At 38.2% G+C, this 22,098-nt stretch overlaps 1 protein-coding gene across 2 annotated transcripts; it reads right to left on the bottom strand.

The window, feature by feature from the left end:
- Nucleotides 1-463: 463 nt before the first annotated feature.
- Nucleotides 464-20,868, bottom strand: LOC6630235 (A-type potassium channel modulatory protein KCNIP1). 2 transcript variants are annotated; one of them, XM_002054539.4, is made up of 7 exons: nt 20,545-20,868; nt 19,762-20,232; nt 6,265-6,747; nt 5,125-5,194; nt 4,878-4,948; nt 4,599-4,793; nt 464-3,496 (listed from the first exon to the last, which is right to left on the bottom strand). In XM_002054539.4, exons 3-7 carry the CDS (start codon nt 6,418-6,420, stop codon nt 3,368-3,370), a joined length of 621 nt encoding a protein of 206 aa, XP_002054575.1. In that variant the 5' UTR covers nt 6,421-6,747; nt 19,762-20,232; nt 20,545-20,868; the 3' UTR covers nt 464-3,367. The 2 variants fall into 2 exon arrangements, with proteins under 2 accessions (XP_002054575.1, XP_015026913.1); XM_015171427.3 differs by having other exon boundaries at nt 19,762-20,111.
- Between the last annotated feature and the right edge of the window lie 1,230 nt (nt 20,869-22,098).

The following is a 22,098-nucleotide window of genomic DNA, read 5'->3' as shown; positions in this document are numbered from 1 at the left end:
AAGGAGGGCATGACCATGATATCTCTGATGGTAGACAGTGTGTCCAAGAAGGCTCTAAACGTTTTTGGTGGTCATATCTGGTATTTGTTAAGGTTTATCATACTCATTTGCCCACATGGAGAGCTGGATTATGCTGTGCGCTATAGTGGATTAACCCGGAGTCAGGATTCTCGCCAGCCAACAAGCCAAGGTAATCCGGGAGCAGGAGCAGCCAGATCCAAAAGCTGTTTCGGGAAATCATTGGCAACTGGTCAAAAGCTTTTGTTCGCTTCTTTAATCGTCCAAAGGAGGCTACCATTGAAGGGGGAGGCAGAAGGGGCGTCGGCCACGCTTTGATCCAAGCCAAGTCACAAATGAAACCTTGGCAGCAAGTGAACCCGTCTGACCCAGAACTCTGGAAAAGAACTGCCTCTCATTAAATTTAATAAAAATACCAAAACTACTTATATTATTAAATGTTGATGTTTATTAAAATTGTTATCTTTCGACCAGTTTTCATTTGTTATTTTCTCTGTTATCATTATTGAGGAACAACATAATTAATCAGTTAGAACTAAAACAATCAGATATACATATATGAATGACAAAATGACACCAAATCTAAACTAACAAGTTTTCTAAGCTTTTCAATAAGTTTGTTTTGGTTTGAGAGTAGAGTATTTGTTTCGTCGTATGCTTTAAATTCCATATGCTTATGTTAATTAAAAGTTCGACCACAATTATTATATTCATTTAACAATACTCGCACATTTCTACATACATTCATATGTGTGTATTAGACAATTAAATACATTTTCTAGAATTGGTTTTCGATTAGTATTAGGTATTAGATCATATGTATTATAAGTATATGCGTATGTGTATGGGTCTCCTATTATAGTATCCGAATCACTAACCACGTTTGCTGCTGTTAAGTTTCATATTTAAAAGTATTTTCTTTTGTCAATTAAAAGTTAATAGCATATCAAATATATAATAAATCAATTGAACAGATGGACATGGGTTGCCGTCTTCTTCTTCGCTTCACTTTATTCCTTGACGTAATTTAAATAGCTTATAATCGAAAATTATTATCATAATTTACATTTACTAGGTACTTTTTGATTTAATTTGGTTTCAACAAAATATGCAGTTAAATAATATGCAATTTCTTTTTTAATCATGCTAAAAGTAGTTGCTACACACAGTTAGTTAGTTAGTTAGCTAGCTAAGCTCTTACATGATTCAAATAAATTAAGTCCTTAAATTAAATTAATCTTTGTGGGCGTTTTGTTTTGGGTGTAGCTTAGTAGACATTTACACAAATTTAGTTACTCTCGCTAAACATTCAGCTGCTAAAAACGATGACAATTCTTGAATTAATGAATAACGTTTTAAGCGCTTCAATTATTTAGTATATTACTAGTTAGACATTTAAATGTTAATTCGCTTAGTTAGAGTTTTCCTTGCCGGACAAGTTGTTAAATATATGTATTGCACAATATCCATACATGCTAGGTAGGTTGAATCTTGGGGTGGATTATCAAGTAGGTCGCTTAGTTTTTCAAGTTCAAAGTTCTAAATGACACTCAAATCCAGCACTTAGTTACAAGTTAAATGTTAATAAACACTTATTAAAGCGCATTCGCTAGTATTGCCATTTATTTTTGTAAACAAGCTCCTAATAGAACTTGCTAATAATAATGTATATTGATAATGAATCTGATTTATTGCTAAGTAGAAAAGATATTGGTAAAGTGAAAATTATTTAGGCGTGCGATTCACAAGTTACACAAGTTATTTTCCATGTCAACAATTGCTAAGTATATCAAGAGCCAATTGTTGATGAGAAATGAACAAATAATTCATTACGGGACACAATACACCTTGCGTCCTTCTCTACGCACACACAGGTGTGTTGCATAAATGTTTAGTTATTGTTTAAATTAACAATGGAACAAAATGTGCACAACTAAGAGGAAATATCAAACCACATTGATTGTCTCGACTCCAATGAACGCGACGCGTATTAGATATAAGTATAAAACTTTAGCTGAAACAACAATTGTATTGTATGGAAGGTACAATGTAAAAAGAACTTTTGTTTTCGTTGGTTTTTTGTGTTTTTCTGCTGTCCTGCATTCAGGCAATGTTAAACGCAGGCAATTGTCTTATCCTGCTGCCTGCCTCATCTCTGGCCGCTGATATGCTAATAATTAAATTAAATTTTACAATTATTAATAATATTCATTTAATATGTAGAGTAGTATAGGACACAGGCTGCAAACATTTGGATGTTGCATAGGCTTTAAGCTTTGGCTGTATTTAATGGGTTTGTTTTTGCTTTAATTTATGCATGCGTGCTGAATAATTAATTAAAGTAATTAAGATTTAATTGAAAACTCATGTTGAGCATTGGGCTCTTCATAATTAATAAAGGTCGTTTTAATTGTCGACTGCTAATTTATCGGTGGTTGCTTTGCATTCAGAAATAGTTTTTACAAATATTTTTGTCTGACGAAAAAAAGCAAGTAATTCACTTAATCCTGCTTATTTATATGTCGAATATTTCAATTCTCTCGGTATATAAATTAATGCATATGACATATGAAGTGCTGGGATATTGGCAAATAAATAAAAGAGCCGCGTTTTTATTGTTGAAACTTAACAATTGCACAAAATTGTATGCAATTTGTCGAGGCAAGTAATTAAAATTACACGCAATCGTTTATTGTTTTATCTGCAAATATTTGAATGTGTTGAAATGGTTGTTGTTTTTAATGCTATTTAGTGTAAAGTAAATCGTGTCGCATTTCTATCCAATTCCTGTTTCAAATTTATTCATTATTCACTTTAGTTGGTGGTTTAGTTAAGTGGTTTGCTCAGTTAATATTATGAAATAAATGTTTTTGGGTTTTTTGTTTTGTTTTTTTTTTTTTTCTTTAATATATATTCATATACATTTATCAAGTAAATATTAGACCAATACGCTCTTGACGGCAGGATTTAAATTCATAATATGCTTAAAAACCGACATTTATTTTTAATTGTATTAATTCGTTTTTCATTAGCATCTGGTTTTAAGTACTTGTACAATTACACACTTATAAATTTTAAATTTATCTTTGGTTTATTATTATAATATTTCTTTTCGTCTCAATATTATTTTTGTAGTTGCCTAAAATAACGTTAAATACTAGTATGTGGCTTCTTCATTTATATCATTGTTGAAATGTTGTTTTCTGTCTGATGAACAATTATTAATGTGGCTGTCTGGATCTTTGGAATTGGTTTATTAAAACTCGCACAACATATGCTAAGTTATTTATAGATCTATAAGCGGTATTATAGTCCTTGTATTGCGTATCTCGGGCTCCTCCGCTTGTCATCAAAGGTCATTATCAAACATTTGCAATGAGCGCGTTACCAAATCATCCTTGAGACATGCCTCAAGAAACTCTTCTATCGTTATGATGCCATCCTGATTTAAATCCAGTTTGCGAAAGACTCGATCCACCTGCAAAATGGAGAAGAACTTCTAATACAATTTGCCATAATACTATAGTTCTTGCTCTATGCTTAGCTATGCATTTATCTATAGCTATTTATTTTTAAACATAAATTCCCATTCGAGGATTTGTCAATCACCTTAACAGGCCCATGGTGATCCACCTGTGCAATGAAGCCTTAATCATTAAATAAAATTCCGCCGCTACGCGTTGCCAATCAATTTCCCTTGAGCCGAATTCATATGCACACTCTTCATTCATGCATGACTCCCTGACGCTATGTGCACAATTATAATTACTCATACGCAGCGTAAGCCGCGTTCTGTTGCGACGCTCCGACGACGCGTCAACGTCGACGACAAACGATGCTGCAAGTTATATTAATGGCGGCTCCAGCATTCAAAATGATGTATGCACAACAAGCGAAAACATGTACGAGTGCCCGACTAGCAGATACCCTACCAAATGAAGCAGGCTAACGCACTCAGAAATTGGCTATTTCCAACGAATTCAGGGCAGAATTAAGAAAGGAACATCGTGTACTTCTTATTTGAATACCCATTTTTATGCACTTGGATACTTGTTTTGCCCAACCTATATACCATAAGGAAAGCTCAATACAGGATATAGATATGGATTGTCGACTGCCTGGAACATACTCCGTGATGATCTCTGAGATCGATGCACTCGTCCAGGCATGCACAAGGACGCACAGAGAGTCGGCGATTGCACTCAATCATCATACCCTCTTAGCTATTTTCAACGGATTCAGGGTAAAAAATAAAGCCAGAAATGCACTGCATTCATTAAGGAATTCAAAAGAATTTTATTATCCGCATTACACAAATGCAGTTAAAATGTAATTATTTAACTTGCTATTGTGATTAAATTGGGCAATCATGTTCGGGTAAATCTTATTATCCGGCAACTGGAGAGACAACAAAGAGCCTTCGACACAGTTTACATTTACATGCAATATTTAATGTTGAATTACTCAGAATAAATTCAGACAGCTTTTGCTTAACGATTTGCATAAAATAAATCAAAAGCGACGTATAATTTATTTACGCGCACGCGGTTTGATATCAACTTATTTCTGTTAGAGCTCACCTGATCTCTCGCCTTGCGATCTTCCTCGGGTTGATGGGGTCTCCTGCCCATAAGCTCGTGTATGGCCAAAACTATTTCGCTTAGCTCGCCGCGACTGATGCGACCATCTCCATTGAGGTCGTAAAGTTTGAAGGTCCAGCGCAGACGCTCGTAAACGGAGCCGCGCAACAGAGTCGATAAGGTGACAAGTAAGTCCTGATGCGACCCAGAATAATATGTATGTATAAAAGTGTATATTGAAATAAGTGCAACATTATAATAATGCGCATAAGTAGTTACCCGAAAACTAATGGCGCCGTTGCAATTAACATCGAAGGCTTTGAACACATAATGTGCATATAAACTGGAATCTGCAGAAATAGAAAATTTTGGGAACGTTTTACTACTTGAACTGTGCAAGCGGCGAAAACTTGCGTATATAAATGAAATGTTTGGGGCTTAAGTGCCGCTTTATGGCGAAAGGCAATAAAAACAGCCAAAAGAGAAGAAGCGAAACGCCAGCAAGGACACACAATCAAATACTTACTGCCATGTGGAAAGAATTTGGCGTAAATATCCTTAAAACAATCCTCGTGCACCACACCCTCGGGACATTCCTGCAAAACAAAAAACAACACAATTTCAATGAAAATTATGAGCGCAAATGGAATGGCCAAACGCTGAGTTCATACGCGTTCCGAATCCTTACGAAAGTGTCTTGTGAATCTATTGCCACATATGTAATGCGTGTATGTTCTCGAGTTCTTTACTAACAGTTTGACTTTAATATATACTCACAATCAGTTCATTTTGATCTAAGTTATTTACTTGTCTGATAAATTAATTTTAGGTAATAAATTAAGTATAGTTTGCGTTCTTAGCGTCTGCGCCAAAAGAATGTGCCTTTATTCGATTGTTGGAACTTTTTTTCAGCTCTTCAAACATAACCTAAGACTTCAGCATTATTTCGTTAGACAACACCTCAGAAATAGGCCAGTGTTGCAAAGGGCTTCAATTCGAAGTTGGGAGGCCTTCAATAAAGAGCAAGTTCTTGGTTGAGTTTAATACGTTAAATACAGTCAACATAATTTTTGGTATTACATCATTATACAACACCTCAGAAATGAGCCAGTGTTGCAAAGCCCTCCAATAACATCATTAGACTTACGCAATAGGCCCAAGTTTTCGGTTGACTTTAACGCATAAACCACAAATCTAGTAAGGAATTTATGATATATATATATATATATATATATATATATTTTATTTTCAGTCCTTAATAGTACTTGTCCTCTTAGTTAGTTTCGCTTGAGCTCCTAATGATTCGAAATATTGTTGACACAGATACGAAAGAGCTGCTTGACAAGTGAACGCATGAGTGCATATGTATGTATGTGTGGGCTCTATGCATATAGACACCCGCACACCCACCGAAATGATATTGCAATGAAATTCAAGAAGCGTGTCCTACAAATTGGGTGACATTATTTGCCAAAGGCAATCCGGCTGTGGTTTGCTTTGCTGCGCGTTTGGCTCATAAATTTGAGTACTTAGCCTTAGCCAGAAATTCCATAATCATTTAAATATGTGTGTGTGGCTTATGCATAACTGGAGATACGAGTATATATATATATATGTGTGACTGGAGGCGAATGTGGCAAATGAATTGAAACTCGTGTCCACTTACCGTTTTAAATCCTCTGTACATGACGCGGATTTCCTGCTTGGTGAACTTGGTTTGGCGGCACAAATCTTCGAGAGCGACCGGTATGGGCTTAGGCACGCGTGTGTGTTCCAACTCATAGACCACCTCCTCGATGGGGCTTTCCGGCGGTGAGGCCATGGTTGTTTAATCTAAATGTTAATGCGAAAGCTGCCTGTTGCTGATGCTAGTTGTTGTTGTTGCTATGCACTTGAAGCTTGGGTTTCTTATTAATTTTAATTTGTTGCGGTTATTTATAGCTGCAGGCTGAGCATAATATCAATTTTCATTTCCATTCGTTCGTTAAAGGCAACTCATTAACTGAATTCGCTGAGCGCTCAGGCATCTAACATATGTCCATGCAAACTCATTTGGGCTCTCGTGGGTTTTTTGGGTTGTGGCTTCCTCTTCCTTTACCTGGGCGGCGAGGGCATTCTGTGCGCTAAGTCGCTAATGAGGCAAGCATGGCTGTAAAGAGATGGAAGAGCAACATGAGCAATGGGCCAGAATAAAAAGTTACATAAATCATGGAGCCAGACAGGCAGGCAGGCAGCGAGCCAAGTGGACGACGGATGCCGCCGCAAGGACGCAGCCCGTCATCAGCGTAAGTTGCGGCCTGATCTTCCTGACTGCTTGTTAAGGCCAACTTGCAGCTGCCGGAAGTGCAACTTGTTGTTGTCGAGCTGCTAACCAACTAGCCAGCAGCAAGCATGTATATATCTATATATATGTATATGTATTGCGTATACGCCATGCTTGCCTTTGCACAAACACAAAAACTCGCCTGCAGTGTATGCTCGTGTAAATGCATCCCGGTCGGCAACATGGAAATGCTGATTATTATTGCGTGCCATAAATCAAAGCGAATCGAGTTATGCGCGCGCCTTGGCGCATGCAGCACCTACTTTCTCACTTTCCGCAGTTGGGGCAGAGATTAAGCTTGAAGGTTATTTGGTTTGGGGTTGTGCAGGCAATCAGTTGTTGGTTCTTTAGCAGCTGCTGCTGCATAAAGCTATTTGCCAGTTGCTAACTCGGATGATAATAATCAGCAGTTTGCATGCAGTTAAATTGAGTGTACATTTTGATGCCACTTAATTGCTGTGCTAAGTGGGGTATATTCAAATGGATGCATGCCAAGTACTACAAGTCCAAATAAATAAAAAGGTTCGCCTAGACTTATCGTTGGATTGACAACGCACAGCTCCAACTGCAAGAGCTGCTAGTCAGGTGCTCTTACGTGATAAAGGTAAAGACGAATATTCTTTCCATATTTGTGGAAAAATCGCGGCAAACGGTTGCATGAAAGTTTTTGTTTACCCATTCAACTAATTTTTTAAGATTTCTGTGCAAGTTCTTTTGATACATTTGCCACATACATTGGCAAAATCGACTCTGCTTGGTTGAAATTGGGAGTCAAGTGTTTGCATGAACGAAAGTTTCCTCTTCGACTACAAGCTGCAGACAAAGAGAATAAAATAGGTGGAAACTTTTGGTTCTGAATTCGTTGAAATTTAAACTTATTGTCAAATATATATGTAAAATATAACGTAAGACGTAGCTTAGAAATTTGAACTACAGGAAATGTGTGGAAAATTGTTGTCTAAAATTTAAAACAAAAGTCTTGGATCTGTGCAAGCAAGTATATACATACAGATATTTATCTTGGAGCAAGCGATTATATATAGACCATTTTCTTAAATCTCGATTTTTAAAAAGAACAGCACATTTTTCAATAAATAGAATGCGAAAGTGTTGTGGTATATTGTCAAATTGTGGGTAAAGTAAAAGTATCCTTACATAAGTATGAATTTTGGGGCATCAGGAAATGTTATGAAATTGAAAATTATCAAATGAAATGCAGCTGACACTCAGACAAAGAAAAAGGAAATTGATTGTAATTGGTTTCTGGAATCTTGGCTATTTGATATATTGATTTGAAGAGCGAATTGTGAATTTGATGCATTGCCTTCCATTGAGTGTGAACTTTAAAGTGCAGGCCATTTGGCAAAGTGCAGTACTTGATGACATTTTATTGCTCGCAAATTGAAACTAGTTTTGAGAAATTTCAGAGACATGCTCAGGAAAAACTTGATCGCACTTCTCGCTTACTCGAGTGAGCAACTTGACCCCTTTGGACTGGACAAAATGCAATAGCTCGTTTCGTCGTGGCGTCGAGAGCTCAAGAGGTTTTTGTTATTTTTCTCCTTTTCTGGTTTATTTCAGTGTTTTTTCCATGCCATTTCCATTATACATCACGGGGCCACGTTATCAAACTGAAGGCAGCGCAGTTATTTCCGACGTCACAGTCGAAATGAATAAATCGAAAGGTTGGGCAAATAGGTCAGAGTTGCGGCGGAAATAGCTTTGACAATTTGATTCAAGCAAATATTTCTCATCGCCCTCCAATTCGGCGCGATAATTTCCTTTTGGCAAACTCAGCCATCAACATGAACATTTCCAGAGTCTTTGCTGTACTTTCAGCGCTTTTACAATTTAAATAAGTTGCAGCAGTTGTCCAAATCAAATGCATAATTCATCAATGCCGCAGCCTGTACTTCGTTTGAGTATCGCAGCAATCAACTCAAAGCAGGCGCATCTATATGCTATTCGCGCAAAATCGAATCGATAAGTACATATATATATATATATATATATATATATATATATGTAACTAGATACCCAAAGTGTCATATATATGGCAGACAGCTCAAATTGCTTAAATTAAGAATCTTTCAAACTTGTGCATAAAATGCAGCACGAAAGCTTGAGTTGGACAAACTGTGCTCAAATTATCAAATTTCGAATAAAAAGTTATTGCTGCTACAATTTTGTTATCTAAATTGTTTTGAAGCTCAAACTATGCAAAAAGTCAAGGTGAAATGAAAACTTATTCCGGATCTTTGTTTACAAAATAAATTGTAAGTTCTTTAAAATGAAAGATATTTTTTTTAAATTACAATTTGAATGGTTGACTAAACGAAATGGATTGCCATTTATTGATATGCAGATGTGCAATATTTTAAGTGCTTTACATAAACTCGCGAGTTCCATAAGAAACTTTTTAGCTCCCCTGCGATCTATTAAATATCTCCTTCCGCTTTGTAAATAATCAGACAATCATTGTAAATATCAAAAAAGCTACTCACTATACATTGTTTCCTTATATATTCGCCTGGTGGAGATCAAAAGGCTCTGTTTATTATGAAAACATATTCAAATTTAAAAAAAGGAGAATAGGTCCTTAGCAGTGTTGGCTCTTCTGATTTTCGCTTAACTAGTTAAACAGGTTTGAAACTGCTTCAAGATGCCAGAAAATAGAGGTCCAGAAAATAAAGTTAGAACAGGGTTTACCCTGCAGCCACCATTCCATAGAGTTCAAATCTGCGCTGTTGCAGCTCGTTTAAATATATTTTCATAGTATTGTAATTGAGACACTGTCAAATTGCTTCATCAACGTAAAGATGATATTATGCTAACCTTTCAAAAATTGCACACATCATCTCTATTAAACTTCTGCCCCACTTAAGAGTAAACGTTTTAGGAAGAACAAGCTGTTGCCATGAAATTGTCATTACGGCGAAAACGTGCCCCTTAGCTTTGGCCATAACGAGCAACAGCTGGGCTAACTAATTGCATGACTCTATTTGCACAAATCAAAGACGCTTGCAGCAGCAGCGAAAACTGCATTTAACAACATTTTTCATATCGTTTAAATAGCGGAAGTCGGGGCAAACGCCCCTATTCGGGGGCCTAGAGAGCAGCCCAGCTTTCCAAGCGGCCACCTCGCATTTAAAATGCAGCTCGCCCAGCTGCTGTTGCCGCCTGCTTGGCTGGTGCTTTTCCTGGGGTTTTCCAATGCGAGTGCCTCGAATGTGTGCATGTGTTTGTCAAATATGACGTATACGCCATGTGCTGCCGCCAGCAAACACACGAACATATTTAATGTTAGGCGTGCTAATTAAATATTAAATCGGGTCAAAGCTTAAACGCCTTAACGCGTAAATCTTTATTAGCTAATTGGCAAATGGCAATGCGAAAGCCCTGAAACATTGAAATGCTCTTAAATCGCTTGAAGGCCAAAGGCAGACTCAGATTTGTTTGGCATATATGCAAATTACGTGCACTGTATTGTGCCGTATTTCATTTGTTTAATTGTGTTTTGTGTGTGCGGTCGGTGTACAGGCAAACCTGGAAATATGGAAATTGGAATTTCGACTCAGTGCGGGAATGGCATACATGTGTATGCTGGAATGCTATGCATGTCAGGTCCTTCACTTCTAAATAGCAACGACAGCAGCAGCAGCAGCACCAGCAGCAGCAGGAGCAACCACACGAAGGACAAGGCTTGCCGCTTCTTAACTCGCCTTGCATGCAGTCATGCAATGCTACTTGAAAAAAAAAAGCTAAACAAAAAAAAAAGCATGCCAAGCCCTTAACGCCGTCTTTTGTGCACACAGTGGTACGAATATGTGGCCCTTCACGCAATGATGATAAAGTCCTAATTGGATACTCTAATGTGGCATGAGCAAGAAAATAAATTGTTATCAATCAAATTTGTAGAACCCAAACGGAACAGGCTACATTCAATATGTATATGAATTTCTTTAGCTATATTTTAAGATTCATTTGTTGTCAATAAAAATGCACAGTTTTTGATAGCTTGCACCACTGTGCGCTGGCCAACGCTGAGCCTTTGTCATTTCCCGCTGCTTTCATGCCATTTTCACGGACAGACAGCGAGGAGTGGCGCATACTAGAAAAGCAATCGTCTAACTAACCAACTAACCCGTAACTATCTAAATAAAATAGCCCGACAGCGGCGACACGCGACTGCCACAGAACCTAATTATATATGTGTACATACTTTATATAGGTATTTGGAAACATGCATATCTACTTATTTAAAGTGCATTTTTTATTTCTCCTCGAACGAGCACAATTACACAATTGAATTTTTGGCATGCCCCAAACGCCCATAGAAATCGACCAGAAAATCTTGAGGCGCCCACAAAGACAATAAATCAACGCCAATTATACGTGTATATCCGTATATCCTGTACATTTTTTGGGGCTTCTCAACTCGGCCAACTCGGCGGCAAATGATAAACGACTTGCAGCAACACTTTTCAATCTGGCCTAAGATCTAGTCCGATTTTGGCCAGTGCATAAAAAGTATTCGTGGTCTAAATATAAAACCAGCTTAAAAGTTGGCCAAAAAGAAACGACTGTATAATAAACCACAGCACACTTCGTGACGACATATGAGAAATATTTGCTTAAATTGAAAATTCCATATTGACATTCCGAAGGATATGCATGCCAGCTCCATATACTCGTGGGCATTTCAACTAACACATCAGCGATTGGCATGCACTCCACTCTTAATTGGCTTAAAAGAGGCGGATAATGACCTTTCTGTGTGGGCTTGCGGTTGCTGGCAATAATAAGGTTTCATGCTGAAGTGTGCCTGTGGGCGACTGAGATTTGTAATAATGCACGCAAGCGCAATAATTAAATGATGTATTAAACGTTAATTGATTTATGCCACACTTAAGGACATTCCCCAATGCCTGTGCACAATAGATAATTCAATTGTTCCGCAATCTGGGCAAATTCAAAGGGCGACTGCCTCATTCAACACATATGCCAAGACCTGAATTGCTGTGCCAAATTTTAAAAATCATTTTTATTTCATCGAAATTTCAAAATGAATTTCTAGTCATTCGAATGATAAACAAAAATGTGTTAACATTTTCAGCTAGTTTTTGCCAAATTATCATTTAAACACATGTGTCTAAAGCCAAAAAGTCAGCCTTAGTTCAAATAGTCAGCCTTAGTTCTGAAATAGTTTTCAAAAGAATTTCCACATGCAAGTTTCATTTAACAGTTTCATATGAATTTTCCACACTTGCGGCGGGAATTTCCGAAAATCCTTAAAGCAAATTTCAACTTCCTGGCACTTGCGGCCTGCGCCTGTGCCTTTGTCACGATATCATGATATTACCAATCAGTCAATCAGTCAGTCAATCAGTCAGTCAGTCAATCAGCGTGAGTAACGAGCTGCAAAGGCTGGCATGTATCCACGTCAGCAGCAATTATATATTCTCTATGGTCGAAACATTTTTTTGTTTCATTTTTACTGCTAAAAGTTTTTCCCTTGATAAAAATATTAAATTTATACCATTTTTTTTTTGTTGGATTTGATTGTCTTTTTGCACGGCTTAACTCAAAATCACAATGCATATTAATTGCAATTTATTTCGTTTTTATTTTGTTGGTATTTATAATAATACGCAGAAAAAAGAGTATGACATTTCAATATGTTGGGATTCCCAGAATATGAAAAATGAACTTTTGACTTATATATAAATGAAATTTCAGTGAAAACTTAATATGACATTTAAATACTTTGGGATTACCAGAATATGAAAAATTAACTTCAAACTATATATACATGATATGTATATATATATGTGAATGCGTGTTGATAATAATTAAATTTTTGGCAACGAAACTAAATAAAAGTTGGACAAAAGCCAGCTAAATGCACAAATGGCCTTTGAATATTGTTGGTGTGTCAGAAGATTGGTGTAAAAAGCGAAAGCCATTTGTTATTATCAGATTGTTTGTCTGAAAGGTGCATTGTTTTTTTTTTCTTTCAACTAAATAGACGGTTGGATTGTCTCTTAGCCGTGTCCTTTAGCAAATGTTGCTCCACTATGGATTTGAAATTAAAATTGTAGTTTGTCATTAAAGCGCAGTTTGGCTCTCTGGAGAAATCAGGCAAATGGTGTTGATGGAAACTTGGCTCTGAGGCAGCGGAAACTTTTGTTTGCTGCCTTGTGAATAGTTGCTTGCTAATAAACAAAGTCGACAACGTTGTGATAATTTAGGGGCCTTGCACACAGCATTTGCCCCCAGTGGAGCCTTAAGATGTGCCAAGAAACAATAACAAATTACACCCTCGAGCATTTCTAGAGCAGCGTTATATTCCATCCGTTCGTATCAGTCTTTCAGCTGCTTTTTGTTGTCCTTGCAGCGGTCTAGTGGATAATTTTTTTGTAGTCAAATATTGTGCCCAAAACAATTTGGGCAGACCATCAGCCACACGCATAAGGAGTGCATGTCATTCGATTCTCTGCCGACTCAACAAAACCACAACAGGATCTCGATGGACGCGATGCTCTTCACTCTTTTTTTTATGTGCGGTCATGTTTCATCTATCTCACTTTTGATATTTGATATTTTGGGGCCGACAAATCAAGAAAATATTGCTTTTTGTATCAGCACGTTCCAAGCTGACTTCACAATTCACTCTCTATAGGGTTTGAACTTGCGCCCAGCAAGCAAACGTACTGAAGCAAGTGAATTCAAACAGCAGCACTTGAAAACAGCGTTCGATACAAAGCAATTGCAATTTAATTAACAGAATTCTTGGGGCTAACCACACGTTCCCCATAAAAATATCGTGTTTTTTTTTCACACAACCTTGAGCAGATACTATTGTGCCACGGTACGGTTGCTAATATTCGCAAAAAGCCAGCAGAGCTAAAATTGTGGCTGTAGCTTCAATTGCATTTAATATTATTTATTAGACTGTGCGAGTTGGCCAGACGATAGCCAAGAAATGATATATAACCAATTTTTGTGGAGCGACTAATCCGGACGAAAGAAAGGACAGGATCAGGACTATAAATTCTTAATGCATTTAAGCTGCTTTTTAGCCATAGTCAATATTTTCAGGGTTATAATTAATAAGAAAATAAATTTGCCTAACTTTAATAATATGAGACTTGTTGGAAATGGAAAACATTGCTGACATTAAGTATTTCGAGCATTTACGACTTTATATGACAAAAAATTTAATGCCTTTTTCGAGCCAAGATTTTCTAAGATAAAAAATATTAACAAATTTTCAAAACTACTTTTTAAATTTACTGGCAATTATTTAATCTATTTTTGTGCGTCTCTCAGTCTACATTTATTTTTGTAGCATTATTTATGCACAGCGGAAATAAATTAGGCCAGCTCATAAATTAAAGCAGATCAAGCAAAAAAAAAAATATTGCCGTCCAGTCAACATTTTGTGGCTCTTCTCACTCCGGCACACACATACATGGAAAACGAATATAACTTGGCCGAAAATGATTGTAGTAACTGCCCTCCGAAATACCCAGACACTTGCCCTCGTTTCCTCTGATCCTGCAACGAGCTACAGAAATTGCTAAGCATTTGCGTTTCGCCTTTTGCTTTGTTGGCCGATAAAGAAAATTATTGTCTAAAACTTGGCGCATATCGCCGAACCGGAAGTGCTGGGGTCATAAAAACTAGCGGGCGGCTTTGGTGTGTGTGTGTGTGTGTGTGTGTGTGCGTGGGTGTTTGTATATATGTACGCGTCGCCAGCAGGACGACGTTCAATGGCGTTTTATTGTTGAGCATTTCGCACAGTTGTAGGATTACATTTGTATATGAATCCACCCGCAGCCGCACAATTGCTTCCATTGTGTGGGGTTGGGGGCACAACTATTTTGGCAGTTTGTTAGGTTGGCTGGCCGACAATGAAGTCAGTTTTTTAGTCGGTTGGGCAGTGCCAAGTAACTGCGAGTCATTCATTGTGGGAGTTACTAAAACTTTTTGTAACGGAAGTACAGCGCCAAGTTTCTGGGGCTCTCTAGTTTTTGCATACTGCTGCAAATGTTTTGCTTTAATTTCTTGCTTCTGCTTAATGCATTTTCAGTGAAAAGTAATGAAAACAATTGCATGGTGCAAGTTTTTAATTGGACTGCGCACCAAAGTGGCCCCTAATGTAACTGCGATACAATTGAACTAACAAGTTTCCGCATCGCCAACTGTCAGAAGGACCGCTCCGGCTCTTCCATATTTGCGAAATTACTCTGACATTTGTGCTAGTACCCTGTCTGCACTTCGCCTGTTACGGAAGCGTATCATGGAACTGATTGCCGTTTCACTTAATTCGAATCTTGGCTTGTGGTTTGGCTCCAGTGCACGCTCTTGATGTGAATGTGCTTCTCAGCTAGTTCTTATGGGACGTACTTGCACTGAGTGCATAGATACTCGTGTGTTTGTTTGCAGCTCTCATGGTATTTGATGCTAATTACTTAACAAGTTCGATTTCCATTCGGTGTCTTAAATACTATTATTCACACTACTTACTTGCATTAAAGCTAAGCTTATTTCTTTCTTTTGTATCATTATTATTTATTTTTTTTTTGCGAATATTTTGTGTGCTCTTGCTCAACAGCAATAATAAGAACGACGGCAAGGAAGCCAAATAAAAAATGTGAAAACTTTTTCCAGCTAAAAATAAAAGCCAACAGCAATAGAAAACAACAACAAGCCAGCAACAATGCCAATAAAACGGAAACATTCAAGGCACAACTCATGCAAAAACTGTACTCGGCGCGAAGAAGTATGCTATATATATATATACATTTTTTTTTTGTTCTATTAAATCGCCCAATGACTGACGACTCCTCGACTGGCGGTCTCTTGGCTGCTGTTGGAGGCCCTTTGCCGTCAACACTCGGCCAGTCCCTGCATAGTAATTAATGCTTGTAAGTGCCACTCGTCGCGCTATATATGTGTGTGTGTGTGTTGGCTGCGCGGCGTTGCCACATTTTCAGCATTTTTGGGTGCTGTTTGTTAATTGCATGTTGGCCACATATGTTCGCTTGTAACTGTGAATTTGGCGCCACCTGCGTCGCCACATTTCTGCAAATGTTCGGCAATTAAAAAGTGTTACCAAACCTTTATATCTGGGTCGCGCCACAGCCACAGTCAAATCTTTCCATCTCGCTTTCTTGCATTTGCTTTTATTGCACGTGCCACACGGCGTATGCGTATTGCACCAAACTTTTCGCAACTTCACATTCATCAGCTGGCCATAAAAGCAACGCTGGCAAGTCATATGAAAAACTTGTAGAAGTTTTTCACACAACGACTAAGTAATCAAATTTATAACCAATCCTTAAATATACCCTCTTGTATAACATGTTTATATATATTATTGAAATTATATTGTATGCAATTTGTAATCCCCCGGACTTTAGTGTTTTTGCTTGAAACAAACATTCGGACTAGTTCAATACACCTTACATAAACGTTTTCTAGGTACAGGGTATCATAAAGGTACATAAATTTGCACATATTAATGTGTATGTATGTGCAAGCATTCCTTTAATTGACACATATATGCATCATGCGGGCAACTCTCTCGTTGTCCTTGATATGTTTGCGCTTAATAAGTTGACCAATAATACGTAATTTCTTGCAATCAAAGCAGGTGCGCTTAAATAGGTCAACTAATAGGTCGATTGTAGCTATTAACTAACTGAGGGACATGTTGAGTCTTAAATCATGTTAATTATATGACAGCTAAGACATTAGTTAGTATTAACAATAATCTCAGCGTGAATTGTTCAGACTTCTTTCGAAATTAACAACTATAGAGCTTGGCATTTAAGCACTTATGTATCTTCTTAAAGAAATTCCCATGCTGTCCAGAAGTACAAATATGCAAATATGCATTCGAAGACTAGTATATAGGATATTCTGAATCCGACAGAAAGTCTAGCCTTTGCATCAATAGAGAAAAGCTCCAGCTGTAAAGGTGGCTGAAACAAATGTCACAGTTTACCGGGATTTTATTTACTGAACAATTAAAGGGTTTGTGAAGGTGAGAAATATTGAAAGCTAAAGCTATTAAAATTAATAGCATTATTATATGTATAATTAATTTCTGCTGACTTTGCAAATATGCATAGCTGCTAAATTGAAATTTTCCGACCAATTGCGTCCGTATTAAATTTGCAACTAATATTGCACTTTAATAATAGCACTATGCTACAAAACTAGGCTTTTCCGCTGCAAGGGTTCGACCATTAAATATTAAATTGAAATAATAAGAAAATAAGATGAGCATTAATGAAATTACTTATTTGTAGTTATTTTAGGTTCAATTTGTACAGTCTTTCTCTACACTAATTCAATTTCAATAGCAAACTTATATAATTGATTGTCGGACTGTGTAAAGTCTTGGTATATGATTAGCTGTGTATTTTGATATCCCCAGAGCCCAAAGTGATTAGGCGATTGAAGAAAGCGTTTGAATCATTTCACGCCTTCTTATTGCCGCGTTCCGTTTGCGTGTCTAAGCGCTTAGGTAACAAATATTTGACCAGGCACAAAAGGTCACGACACCTGCCCTGCTCAGGGTGTGACTTTAACACTCAAATGCAAGGACAAAGAGCTGCTTAATCGAATCCAAATGTCACTTACATAAGTACATTATCAGACAAGGCTTGCGAATGATAATTTGATCAAAATCATGACCTCGAGTTCAGTTCAGTTCAGTTCAGTTGCGTTTATTTTTAACGCTTTCCATTTACCACAGTTTGTGTGGACTATGTGGGCGTATGTGTATATGCATGCCTATGTTTGTGGGAAAGGGGCGGGCGGCTAGCATTTGTGAATGAATCTAGAGCACACCTTGATGCTATTTTTAAACGCAACAACAGCGACAGCAACAAATGCCGTTTAGTTTTTGTTCTTTTTTTCCATGTTGCCGCCGCATCCCCTGTGCAGCATCATAGGCCAAGCACGCGTTGTTGTTTGTGCACCTGCCATTAGTTGCAAGCACTTAAAAAATAGCTAGGTAAGTCACGTCAAGTATTATTTAATGAATTGTAGCTGAAGAGCCCTCACGGCATAAGGATGTCTCTTAATACAATCATACTGTAATTTATATAACAAGAGTGTGTCCTGACTGATTTACACTGTAGTTACCTTATGTGAAATCTTTGTGAAAATTGATTGGCAAGGGTTTGGCATATATCAGCAAATTGAAGTAATCGAACTGCTAAACTTGAAGAAAAAACATGCCCCATGCAGAACTGTGTAAAACCTGCTAGTCTATAGTTTTATGAGCATATATTAATATTTAAGTATTGAACATTAATACTGACTAGTGGATACCCTGAGCCTGGCCGTTGCGATGTATAAACTTGCGCAATTGTTACGAGAATTTGTATTTAAGCTTCAGGCTTGTGGCTTTGCTTGTTTGCAAGCTCTACGCGTTCTAAGAGATAGACAGACAGTCGGACAGACTAACTTGTCTGGATCAACTTGGTGTATCGGATTGAACAGTTATATATATATATATATATATACGTTACACGGTCCGAGCTACTTTCTTCTGCATGTTGCGAGCAATTTTCCCCTTTTACCCATTAAAGAGCAATAAAATGTTAAAAAAAATTAATATGCATTTAAAGCTCATAAAAAAAAAACGACAAATTTGCATATGTATAAAATAGTTTCAATTTCATTAAAACTATCAAGAGATTCTCATATAAATCATACTATGTTGTTACGCTATCAATATCAACATCCAAATCTAAATTGCCATTAAAATAAAAACTGATGTTCTGCACGAAATGGATGTTGTTTGTTGAGCGATAAAAAATATTTTGTTTTTTGTTAAATTTAATTGGATTGTTGCTGAACATACATACATACATGCATACATACGTACATACATACATATATGTTATGCATGTACATATGTGCTAAATAAACTCTGAAACATGCACTTAATACACATAAAGACATATGCATGTGCACATATATGTGTGGTACATGTGTGTTGGTGAATATGCAGATTTTTAGAGTTGCCAACTATAATAATGGCTTAAATAGAGTTGACAAAATTTAAAAACAATATCGAAAAATAAACATATTTAAGTCAAATTAGTCACAATACCAACAAAATCCATTTATTTTAATAGACAATCAAAGGCATGTAAACATGGCCAGTCGCATTTCTAGTCCAGACTTAACACTTGTGAGTAAACTAATAAAAGCCAGTGTACGCTGCAGGTGCTTTATTTGGAGTACATTTGTGTATGATTTACCGTGTGTTTGCCCGAGGCGCCTAGTTAAATAAATCGCATGCGATTAAAAATTTATGGACACACGTAAATTTAGGGACATACGTTTGGCTTTTGTGTTGTTTCATGTTCAGATTCTATTATATTTTCAAATTCTTTTGCATTTTCCAGTTGCTTTCATGCTTGCTGGTTTTATGTTACGTTACGCAGCCGCACAGTGGGACTTGACATTCAAAATTATTCAAAAAAATGCGACATGTGTAGTTGTTCCAGTTTCGATAACATCTGTTATATTGTTATAGAAAAACTTAAATAGATTTAAAATATTTCAAAAATAAATAAAATAAAATAATTATTTACTTATTTCTATACTATACTTAACATTAATTTGTTATTAATTTTCGAGTTTATGCTGCTTTTGTACCACTGTGCGTCCGTTAAATAAGTTGTTCTTTATAGTTCGGTCCCAAATGTATAAGTGTGAGTAGGTGATAAATTTGCATTTATATCGCTACGCTATTGTTTACTTTGTAGGTTAGTTTGTTTGGCTTGCCTGCGCTGTGCGTATATTTACCTTCGATGCCTTTGGCGGCGATGACGACGCGGACGCGGACGAGGACGAGGACGAATGCGAGGACGAGAACGGATACGGGGACGACGGACAACGGACGAGTTAACCTCAAAGCAAGCTACGATACACCAAGTCAGGAACTCTTGACTTTCCACACTCGACCCGACGCGACGCACTTCACAAGGTCCTCGCTATTCCTGTTTCTATTCTTCGCTCTCCCCCCGCCTTCAGCTTTTGCGTGTCTCGATTTAATTTGGTAATGACTTTGGCTTATTAATTTATTTGCATAGTTGCGCACATTTTTGTTTCGTTTTCGGTTTTTTTTTTTTCGCCAACTTGTCACTCACATCATTCTGCTCTCAAGCCGCACGCACACACAGTATAAATTTTCTTTTGCCGTTGTTGTTGTTGTTGTTGTTGTTGCTTAAGTTCGCTTACAAACGCAGCGTCAAAGCAAAAAGCCAAGCAAGCTGCCTGCACAAGTAAAAAAAAAAACTGTATCTTTTAGATCCGGGCATATCCTTTATCTCGGACAACGCAGCAGCGCAGTCAGGAGCAGCAGCAGCAGCAGCGGCGTTAGCAGAGCAGAGCAGCAGCAGCGTTAGCAGCTGCGGCCGTGGCACCGCCAGCAGCTGTAGCTGGAAAAATTTTCGTTTACGCTGCTTTGCGAAAATTCAACGCTCATTTTTAGAACATTTTAGTAACAACATCAAGAACAACAATCAACAATCGACGACAAGAACAATTAAAAAAGCAGCATATCATAAATGAAAATTAAGAACAAACCGCAAAGCGTTGCCGCCAAGCAGTCCCAGATTTCGTTTGCGTTACAGTCGACCCGTTGCCTTTGCCGTTGCCGTTACCCAGGAGCCTGTCGACGTGCACACGCGAGTGTCCTATACACAACTGATTACAGTTATAGTCCTTGCAGCAGAGCCGAACGCGACTGCGGCTCGAATGCTAGCTAGGCAGCGACGCTAACGTTCGTTTTCATTTCGCTTGGCGTTCGTGTCGGCAGTACGACGTTGACGTCGACGTCGACGTCGACGACGAGGACGGCCAGGTTCCGTTACCAAAATTTGACTAAGCACAGCTTTGGTTTTGCCTGACGCCTGACAGCTGAGACTGCGACAGCGACTGTAACGGGAAAGGCAACGGCAGCGTCGACAGCTTCACATTTTGCGCTGGCAGCGGGGCTTCTTGCGGTGAGAGAAAGCGGCTGAGAGAGCACACGAAATGAGAGATTGCGATGGAGAGAGGGGGCGAGCAGCAGCTCACTAGGGGGGTTGGTATATGTGCGGTGGCAGCCGCATGTACAATGGGATGCACACGTAACATATTGTCAGCTTTAAAGTCGACTTTAGTATTCTCTTGCAAATCAAATTAATACTGCCTAACGATTTGAATTTAATTAAATGTATTGGCTTGCAATTCTGATTATGTGACTATCTATATAGTATTATCTTTCATGTTGCATCAATAGGTCGCAACTACACATTTCCCATTCGGTGTGGCCTACTGTGCCGACACACACCCAGCCTAAAAGCGTGTACCTCCGACACACACCCGCACTCGGCCGCGCCCCAGCACAGGTTGTCGAGTCACACAGTCTGGCAGCACCGCAAAACTATGTAGCTCGGTTCGTGCTCATCTCGTCACAACTCTGGTCTGTTTCTAGTATTGCCTCTGTCTCAGGCATATGCTGGGCTCATGTTGTGCTGCTGACGTCGCAGTCAACGACTCTGTTACGTTTCGCTGTTAGCCGACATCGTCGTCTTTTGCCAGTGCCTGAGAAATTATACCCAAGAGCTTAGGATGAGCATCCTTTGTATGCCGCCCCCGCGTCCTTGTATTGTTGAGTATTGAGCATTGCCACACTTTTCACCAACAACGGACGAGCGCGACAGACGGACGGACATTTTACAGCCAAATGACAAGTGCTTAGTGCATGTGTGTGTGTGTGTGTGTGTGTGTGTGTGCACGCGCTTGTATACGGTTCTTGTTGCTTTATTTTTTTTTTTTGCATTTTCATTTTCATTTTTCAAGCTCTAAAATGGGCAACTTGTGGGATGGCGGCCATGAGGCTGGCTGATGGGCTCGTATAATGGGCATTTGGAAGGTGCGAATATGGCAGGAAGCAATCTAGGCAAGCACTTAGCGCGCGCTTGCGCGCCTTTCAAATTTAGCGTATTAACTCATTAAATGTTCAAAAGCTCATTGCCTGCGAAATGTGCACACATTTGTTAAGCGCGCGTGTGTGTGCGTGTGTGTGTGTGCATGAGTGTGAAATATGCACATGTGTCGCCAACATGGCTGGCTGGACTGCTGTGGCTGGCATTA

The sequence above is a fragment of the Drosophila virilis genome, chromosome 2 (assembly GCF_030788295.1).
Source record: "Drosophila virilis strain 15010-1051.87 chromosome 2, Dvir_AGI_RSII-ME, whole genome shotgun sequence".
Lineage (NCBI taxonomy): Eukaryota > Metazoa > Arthropoda > Insecta > Diptera > Drosophilidae > Drosophila > Drosophila virilis.
This window is presented reverse-complemented; position numbering and strand designations above follow the sequence as displayed.